Source organism: Hyposmocoma kahamanoa, unplaced genomic scaffold (assembly GCF_003589595.1).
Source record: "Hyposmocoma kahamanoa isolate Upper Pololo Valley unplaced genomic scaffold, ASM358959v1 170, whole genome shotgun sequence".
In the NCBI taxonomy this organism is placed as follows: domain Eukaryota; kingdom Metazoa; phylum Arthropoda; class Insecta; order Lepidoptera; family Cosmopterigidae; genus Hyposmocoma; species Hyposmocoma kahamanoa.
The window spans coordinates 151202-161240 of record NW_020653614.1 but is presented as its reverse complement, the minus strand read 5'-3'; the positions used below and the strand labels follow the sequence as shown (position 1 = coordinate 161240).

At 35.2% G+C, this 10039-nt stretch overlaps 1 protein-coding gene across 1 annotated transcript; it reads left to right on the top strand.

The window, feature by feature from the left end:
• The first annotated feature begins 2924 nt into the window (after positions 1-2924).
• On the top strand, positions 2925-8287 carry LOC113225727 (NADH dehydrogenase [ubiquinone] 1 alpha subcomplex assembly factor 3). Its single transcript, XM_026458129.1, has 6 exons — positions 2925-2989; positions 3589-3691; positions 4317-4375; positions 4829-4922; positions 6337-6473; positions 7707-8287. Exons 1-6 carry the CDS (start codon positions 2928-2930, stop codon positions 7816-7818), a joined length of 567 nt encoding a protein of 188 aa, XP_026313914.1. The 5' UTR covers positions 2925-2927; the 3' UTR covers positions 7819-8287.
• Positions 8288-10039: the final 1752 nt, after the last annotated feature.

Here is a 10039-nt window from a genome sequence, read left to right as displayed (position 1 = left end):
AGCTCTTTCCAACAAAAAAAGAATCATGAAAATCGGTTCACAAATACCGGAGTTATCGCGTAACATACATACAAAAAAACATACTGTCGAATTGAGGACCTCCTCCTTTTTTGAAGTCGGTTAAAAAAGACGGGACTATAGACGCTATTAATAATAATAAAACAAACATACATAATTACTTATTAATTATACTTAGTGCTTAATTGTCTACTATTATTTAATGTGTATGTTTGGTATGATGCTTTTATTTATTTTTTATTCAAATTGATTACTTACTTCGTCCAATTATTGCTTATGACAAATAGTTGCTTAGTGCCTAAGTGTCTACGGTTATTTTAATTTTAATTTTTGTTTTGTACGTAACATGTAACATAATATATATATTATTATTTGAATTGTGGTGTTCCATATTATGACTGGCAGAATGACAGCAAGGGCTATCAGCATAGTCCTCAGAGGCTGAGTCATGGACCATTTTGACATGCTTTTATTATTTATTTTGTACGCTTCTTTTTTACTTTTTTTGAATTTTTTGTTGTTTCGTTTGAAATTTATGCATGTCAAATAAATTATTTACTTTTTTTTTACTATTATTTTTTATTTATAAATTCTTTCCCTTCCATGGCACGGTACAGTACTACGAGGGAGGATTACCATTATCACAACTAATGCTTTATGTATTCGGGTCAACCTTTGTGCAGAGCGTACATTTTCTGATAAATCCTCTACAATTCCAATATATAGAATTTTTGAGTAAATATTCATCTAAAAACTAAATTAATTCCACAATTATGTCAATCCGCAACATAGGCTTCTTCAGGAAGACACAAAGATAAATCATCAACAGGCTTTGTCACATAGAAATTAATAATGCAATTCACCAGACTTGGCCATTTGTATCCAACAAGTACAATGAAAAAGGACCGCTCTGAATCTTAGATGGTTCAAACGTCCCCATAACTCTGGCTGCATTACTGCACTGAATAGACAACAAAATTTGTTGCATCAAGTAAGATCACAGTCTCTATCTCTAAGCCGACGACCCAACTCCCTGATGAATTCTTTGGCCTCATCACCCCAAGTCCCCAGTCTCCACTGCAATTGGCACAAAATCGTACATAGGTTCAAGTTAACAATTTCAATTACATATCTTTGTGTTTGAATTTCTACATAATGTACTAGGAATGAAAGTGAAAACTGTTTTTTTTTTTCAACTAAAACAAATTTATTAAATTTACAGTGTGCTTGGTAATGTGGCATTTAATTTTGCTCTAAACCAGAACATGTATGTATGTACCTATGTGATAATATTTTGATGTTTCATTTTGAAGTTGTATCTCATAATATAATAGTCCAATCAGTAGTAAAAGCTAGTTGCAAGAATATTTTTTTTTAAACCATAAATTAAAAGAGAAAGATTTTGTAATTATTGATTAAAAGAAAAATAAACAAAAACTACATCTGGTTTAATCTGAACTTGTGATTTTTTTAAATATAATTCTTAATTTAAATAGTTCAAAACATGGTGCTTTAAATTTTCATGCTTAAAAATGTATATTATTAGAACATGGGTGCCGCATGAGATCTATCATTTAAAATATTAATCACTCAGATATTTTTGTAAAGAAATTAATAAATACATCTTTTAAATTTTGTTTTTAAATAAACAACTTTTAAATTGAAGTGAAAAAACATGACTAATTAGATAATAAGTATATGTGTATCCATTTCCATAATGAATTTCAAAACAGGCAAAACTTTCCAATGCTATACTATAACATTACATAATCCGAGGATGGCACCCGTATTGTGCAGCCTAGAGGAGACTCGTACCCAACAGTGGGACGTAAATGTTAAAAGAAATTTGAAAAATCTGTAGTAAATTAATTTTCTTGCAACAAGCGAAAATTTTAATAAAAAAAACTTAATTACATTTTAGAAATGTGTGCAATGCATTCTAGAATGATCTAATAGTGAGCATGCATGTAGTTGCCTCCACGCTCGCCGAATGTTGGCGCCACTACAGCCGCAAGCACGGCCAGTAGCACGCCGAACACCAGCCAACGTTTCTTCATTTCCCCCCAAAAATCCACATCATATTCGCTTTTATAAATTTTCTTCTGTTTCTTCTGCACACATAGAAGCTCTGTAGACACCGTAACACACTCCATTATTATTAGAACCACCATAAAACTATAAATTATAATTTGAGAACTCCATTTTATGTTTCGTGTAAGGTGTTTGAATTAAAAGTAAAGGAAGTCTGAAGAATAGGATGGAAGCTAATGAAAATGGAGGAGTTACACCGACGTCCTACATTTTTAAAGCGTTATAAAGCGAAAATCGATGGCCACAAGGTCGGCAGTTCAAAATGCCGCACATTGCACATCTGCATTTGCCTTTGACGCATGATTTTGACGTCTCCCGATGACGTAAATTGCGTTTCTTAATACGCAAGAAATAAAAACATTACCTGAAGAAACAGTTATAGGAATGCACGGTTTGTGATGTTTTTGCCGCTTTTTATGTCAGAAATATATCAAATCTTTGTATGTTGCCTAAGACCATAGAGGATGGAAAAAAATAAAAGTCTAGTCTATTTTTTACACGATTGAATTTTTAGTTTATGTAAATTACGTCGTGCGTTTCTTGATTATTTGTTACCTACCATTAAGCTGATGGCTCTGAAGCCAATGCTTTATAAATAAATAAATATAAATCAACGACACTGACAAACGAAACATAGTGCTAAAGTTTGTGGTGCTAAATTGGAACGTTGGACATTCCGATGGTACCACGGTTGAACAAAATAAGAATTTGACGTTTATCGTAAATATGAAAATGAAAATCTAACTTGCTTCGTTTTCAAGAAATCTAGACGATTTGCTCAGCGCATTAAAATTTTAAATAAACCAAAACCAACGAAAATGTTTTCGAACATAGTGCGGCAAGCGAATTTGGTTGTAAAAAAAACTCCACCATATTTGAGGTTAATATTTACTGCATAATATTTTTGTTTGAATTATTTTTTTAAGAGACCACGCCACGAACTTGGTAATAAATTGAATCGCCTTATAAACACTACTTCGTTTTGACTAATTCTATAAGTTATTGCCATTGCCTGTTAGCTCATTAGCATGTTTGAGAGTATCGTCACCCGACATTAGTATTCTATTGGTGGTAGGGTTCTCTGTACAGACTCCTGGGTAGGTATTACTGCTATTGCATTGCTGTGTTCTAGATTAAAATCCTCCTTTTGAAAGAGTTTGTCCAGGGAAGTATTGCCACCAAATCTATGTCTGCCACCAAACAATAATGTGAGCATTCCTGCATTCCGGTTTTGAAGTATGCTGGTGAAATTACAGGCACTTGGGACTTGTCAACTTATGTCTCAGGGTGACAGGTGAGGTTTGCTTACCACCAGCAACAGCTAAATTTAGATATAATCAGGGCATTTGTAGACCCAGCTCTCTTAAGATCTTATTTGCCACAACCAGCAAATATATATAATAGGCAGTAGTTTCCACCTTCTGACAGATGGAATGATATGCTGTTTTTAGATTTGCATAAATAATTGAAATGTTCCAGCTTAGTGCGGCACAAGGCAGCATACGAGGGTGAAGGCAAAATGACTGTCCGCATCATCAATCAGGAACAAGACCTTGGCCTGATGATAGACTCTTATGCAACCGTACGTATCATTTTGATGCCTTATTTCCGCAGACAAATTATTGGAATGAATACAAATTACACATATCATTTTTCACACCAGTTCAGTTTAAAAGAACTGAATATCCATGAGGATCATAGTCTCTATAATATCTCTGTAATAATGGCCTTTATTATTGATATAGTGTTTTGCAAATACTAAATTATACATAGTTAATAATAATACTTGTAGGCCCGCACTAGAAAAACCTGGTATCACGGGAGCTATGGACACACATATAACCAACCACAAAATACACAATATAAATAAATATAGGTCATACAAATATTACTCCCATAGAACATGTACGGCCGTTTCCTCACCCTTCTTGCACGCTCTGCATAGAGGACTATTCGTGATACCTAGATTGAAAATGTATTTATTATAATATACCATGACCCGTTGCATTCGATTGGTATTTGTACTGGCTCCAAGAGAATATAACGTCGAATATAAAGTCCGATTCCAATCCGAGAAAATCGCTTTTGTGCAACTAGAGATAAAATGCTCCCTGTGACTTTTCGGATCATAATTTTTTGGATTAGAAACTTATACGAATAGGACATACTGCGCAAACGCTCTCAGTAACTCTGTACGCTTTTTTCAGTATGGATTCAGACTCAACAATGGCATCACAGTGCTTGGCCCAATGGCTATTTTTCCCAGGTAACTGTTACACTGCGCATACTACCTGACGAAGTAATGATACTAAAATTCGCCACTGCATTGTAGACACTAGGCAGAGAACAAAAAAATACGTAAACACGTACTTTTTTGTACACGTAAAAAAGTAAGACAGCTTTGATATTTGAGTATAGTTTTCATTTATTCATTACGAAACTCATTCATCATTGTACGTTACTAATTATAATGGTCGTGAATTGTGCTAGAACGGCTGTTTAATGAACATAATGTAATTATTGTTATTAATGTTGCCACTCTGACCACTTACGAGAAAGTGACGGGTAACCCTGCTACTTCACGCACACATTTGCACGTGTGCAGATAGCGCCTTGCTGTATGTAGTAGTATTCGGTAAATAACTTTGAACCGTTGTATGGAGTGTCCGGGGTGTGCTCTAAGCCTAAAATAAAATAAAAAAATACTTGTGTGTTTCAGATCGGTACTGTCATGGGCGATACGAGGTTCTGAGCAGATAACAGAAGATTCCTTACGATTGTTCAAGCTTTTGGAACCAAAAATTGATTTGCTTGTACGTATTCATATTTGCTTTCTTGACAAACTGCTGTGACATTATCGCGATCACTGAGCAAGACTCATTCTTGTCATCTGGACTATAGCGAATGTTCTAGACAGAAAGTTTAAAAGTCGCTAAAATTGTTTTCCACTCCGTAGACGATTACTAGCAGCAGAGCTTGTGAAATAGTTTGTCCGGGGAAGTACTGCCACCTTACCTATTTCTGCCGCCGAGCAGTAATACCAATATCACTGTGTTCTGATTTTGAAAGGACGTGGATAGAATACAATAGAATACGTAGATAGAGTGGCACTGCAAATGTTATGGAGACGCGTGTAGTTTACCATCAGGCGCACGGCTTGTTCGTTCTGTCACTCAGTGTTATAAAAAAAAAAGACGTAGGCTGGGGACATTTATATGGCGAACGGCTAAGTAGAGGGACTCCCTGCCTGCAGACTTATTCCCTGAACGTTATAAATGGTAGGTTAAAATAATATACTATCATAAAATCAATGGTAGGTTTCTTACTTCAGGTGTACTGATCTTTTGTCTCTGCTATAACCATAAAGTTCTTGCCATTGAAATGAACCTTATAAAGAGTATCACAAAATGATTTTTAAAAATAATATAATAAAAAAAACATTAAAATATAATATTTATGTTATATCGCACTGCTAATACAATAGTGTATTAACTCAAAATGTGAATTTATTCAGTATAGCTGAAAAACTAATTACTCAGTTCCCGTGAAACATTATTATGATTTATGTATAGGTTAAAATTTATTAGATATCTGAACAATTTCGTACTTGCCAAATAGAAGCATATTTAAAAATAAGTGAAAAGTAATTTTATATTTTTGAGAAAGGACTGTTTTGTCCTGAACTAGCTCACAAAACGTTTGTCTATATCTGGGTTAAGAAGATATATTTAAATGGCTTCTTACAATATTCTAATGACAATTTTAATGACATGTCGAGAAGGAAATTTTACGTTCAGAAATAACAATCTTGAATTTCACAATTTTTGAGTTAAAACTTCGCCTTAAAAATTCGCAGTTAAAAATCGCCTTACTTTCTCAAACTCTTATCGTAAAGCACGAAGTTACTAAAATGCAAAAAATGGATTATACATACAAATTTTTCAGGTTGATTTCACATCGCATTTCCTTCATATTCACACACTGGCTTTTGCCTATTATTAAAGTAATGCATCTAAATTAACACCCTTGATAAGAAATTTAAAATAAATAGAAAGTTTCTCTGAATAACACTCTTTATAAGATACGAATTCGAGAAAGTAAGGCATCCCTGTGTTGCCATAAACTATCAGTGAGTGAGTCTACATGACAAGTGTTGTTCCGTTTTTTGCCCTTAAGAAAAATACATTTAATTTTAATGGACGCTATGTAACAAAGATACATGTACAGGTGATCGGCCTGGAGACGCGCGAGCGCAAAGCACAAGACTCTGTTTTCATGGCTGCGCGCAGAGCGAAACTAAACGTGGAGATTTTGGCTACGGAGCATGCTTGCTCAACGTTTAACTTTCTCAACGCAGAGGGACGGTGAGTTGTAATTTATGACCTAAGTGTGAATATAATAAGAACGATAATAGATTGTGGCGACAACTCAGTGAGAATGTAGTGAGAACTCGACGAAAGTGTAGTGAGAACTTGACGAAAGCGAGACGGGAACGTGGTGAGAATAGAGTATTATGAAAATGAGATGAGTTTTTTCAAATAGGTGACAAGCTGTTTTTTTAACCGACTTCAAAAAGGAGGTTCTCAATTCGTTTGTGTTTTTTTGTATGAATGTTACACGATAACTCCGCAATTTGTGAACCGATTTTGATAATTCCTTTTTGTTGGAAAAAGGGTACCTCAGTATTGGTCCCATTTAAATTTGAAGAAAATATTCCACCCCTAATGGCAAACTAGGGGATGAATGACTTTTGAGGTCGGTTTTTTTAGTATTTAGATGACTGAGATTATTGTGTATAGGATTTTTCGGCATTCTGAGCCAAAACTCCAGTATAAAGTCGGTGAAGAAGATTCTAAAGTCTCTCACTAGATGTCACTAATGGCACAGTATGCCGAAAGATCCAGTAAAATTTTAATTAAAAAAAGATCCAGAAAAGTAATTTCGTTTTCAACTAATCTCTGTCTGTGAGTGATAAGTCTAAAAGAGATTAATATTCTTACGCTAACGTCACAGTACATTTAAGAAAATATTATTTTTTTATGAACAATAGTGAGAGACATAATAGGCGAAATAGGCGCCTTGACGTCGAGTTGCGGACACCAGCCCGTTACACCAAGTACCGAGTAGTGACAGACATAACATTAATATGAGGAATAAAAATAAGCTAGCTGTTCTGACAGTCGTCTTCATAAAGTCTCAGTCATTTATGGGGCAATGTATACGCTTCTACATACAAAATTTGCCGTTTACGAGGTTTAAAACTACAGTGAAACAAAAACTTTATATTAAAGGTTATCAATTCTGCGTACTTGGATGACAAAAATCCATGGTAGTGACCCATTTAGCTCTTTCAGTATTCTCGATGTTTAAATTAAATATTGTAATGATAAATGTATTCAAATGCATATATACAAAGAGCAACCCTTAGAGTTTCTTGCTCATTCTTCTCGGGGGAATCTGTCAACAGTAGAGTTTAATCAAATGACAATTTCAAACGTAATTTAACTTACCTATGAAATAAAGATTATTTCACTTTGACTTCGGTCTTATTAACGCCTTTATTTCAAAGCCTTACGGTATAATTGTTATTCATCCAGATACGTGGCAGGAGCGTTGGTCCCACCTCTACACATACAGCTAAACGAGGACGACATGCTGCGATCGAAGTTGCACTATGATAACTTATACATGAAAGAATTGAAGGCCTAAAAGTTTACAGGCAGCAGATGTGAGCAAATACTAGATAAATAGGACTAGAATATTTAATATGTACAGATGAAGTAAAGGTAACGCTTTTTAAAGCATATTGCCAGTCTTTTTACACGTGCAGCCTGTGGGTCAGTTACACGCGGCGGACATACGGAACACTGCGCGTCCAGTACAACAATGCGTTCAGGATGCTGTTCCGACTTCCACCTTTCTGTAGCGCGTCAACCATGTTTGCTGAGAAACATGTCGACGATTTCTACGCTACGCGAAAGATTGGAGTCCCCAATGCTGGGGCGGTGGTTGCGCTTGCACGTTGCTGCCAACGCGTAGCCAGTTGTTCTGACATTGGCTGGTTTTATTATGTTTTTTAAACCTAACACTAGTTGAACTATTTTTCTTTACTAACAAATATGATGGATGAATGTAAGTCTGAAATAAATGGATTATTATTATTGTATCTATTTTAGACTCTCGCCTCTTCTAAGGCCTAAAAGATTAATTTTGAATTTTTAAATAGGAGAGGTATTTCCGCGCACAGTCGGCCGGGGTCAGGGTTTCAGATTCAAGAACCGGCGAACAATACGTGCCGTATTATTATTATTATAATATGGGGGCCCCAAATCTGATGATTTTTAAAGCATCTCAGTGGTTAAAGATAAAGATAGTGGCTTATCAGTATGTCATCGAGTATATAACCAGAAATAGAGAGGAAATAAGGGCCATCCATCCCTGGCAACTCATCAGGCAAATGGGCCTTATATCACGTTTAAATATCAAAAACAAATTAGAAAATTAATAGTACAACTTCAACAACTGACCTGTGTGTACGTCTCTGTATATTCCAAAAATATCTCTTATTGTAATAAACATAATATCTCTAACAATGGGGGCTGTTCCATTCGGTGGTGTGGGAAAAACAGCAAAACATCTAATTACAAAACAAACGGAATCACATTTCGTCGTTTTGCGTCCGCTATGACCCCCTACACGAAACGCTCGCTTTTTCGCTCGTATTACAAGAACGTAAAGGTGTTTTTCCATATTTTGTATTTTAGAAATTCTATTGTACAGCATCAACATATCAAGCACATAAATACAGAAAGCATCTTCTAGATGTACCCACTCGATATATTTGTAGCTACTAGCTCTGAGTAAAACTCAGAGAATTTGATTTTAGTCAATGGCTGTATTTTGGTGAATGGAATAATAAATTATTATTATTAGTCTGACCGACACGATGCGATGCCGTGTCGATGTGTGGTGACACCCTTAATGAGAGGAAAAATGTTTGTAAGGCCACTGAAGTTAACTAAAGTGGCATGGTCACTCGAAAATGGGTAACAACAAGAATCCATTAAAATTGTATTGTTAATATATTTTATCTACCCACATATCATAGACTCTCTGTAATGTGTTCAAAAACCGCAGATTACGACCAGCGTAACGGTAAACGGTTTTGTTAGAACAAATTTCTTATCTGTGAAAATGTTATTATTGCTTCATAATAACATCGAATTCCATTTTATTATTACATTAAACATTTCGAACATCTCTGAAACAATTTCACACGTTACTTGATATCGAACGATATGATAGTTGGAGCCGATTCTAGTTTGTCAATGAATTAAAAATAAAAACTACGGTTGTGTGACATGCGTGAGATAAGTTTTTATTTGCCGCTATTTCGCCAGTCGTAACACGCGGTTCCTGAACACATCACAGAGAGCTTATAATATGTGTGTAGATAAAGCAGTGTACACACATCAAAAAAAGTTTGCGATCACTTCGAAAAACTGAAATCTTTTTTGTTACTGTAGATTATATTATGATTTTTTCTTCTTTTTAGATTCTTTATTTAAAAATAAATTAGAACCTAAAACAATGACCCCGTTCAATTGTTTTTTCATATAAAAAGGCTTTCAGTCCTAGCTTACGCTCATTCAGAAATCTGATTTAATCAATTATAAGCGATTCAAGATATTTTTCGCGGAAAGTTGTGATTGAAAAAATGCCAAGAGGATTATCAGAGGTTTTACGAGCTAGAATAGTAACTTTGAGGGAAGAAGGATACACCACGAGAGTAATAGCACGCAGACTTGCTATATCCCAATCCTGTGTCGTGGCTACGTTGCAGAGGTATCACGGAATGGGGAATTTAGCTGACCGACCCCGCAGCGGTCGCCCAACTGTTTTGACAGCTGCCCAAAAGCGCTATATTAGA

Coding starts and splice junctions, on each gene's coding strand:
- LOC113225727 (XM_026458129.1), top strand. CDS start 2,928: ATGTTTTCGAACATAGTGCGGCAAGCGAATTTGGTTGTAAAAAAAACT. Junction 2,990..3,588: donor AAAACTCCACCATATTTGAG/GTTAATATTTAC, acceptor GAAATGTTCCAG/CTTAGTGCGGCACAAGGCAG. Junction 4,376..4,828: donor CCAATGGCTATTTTTCCCAG/GTAACTGTTACA, acceptor TGTGTGTTTCAG/ATCGGTACTGTCATGGGCGA.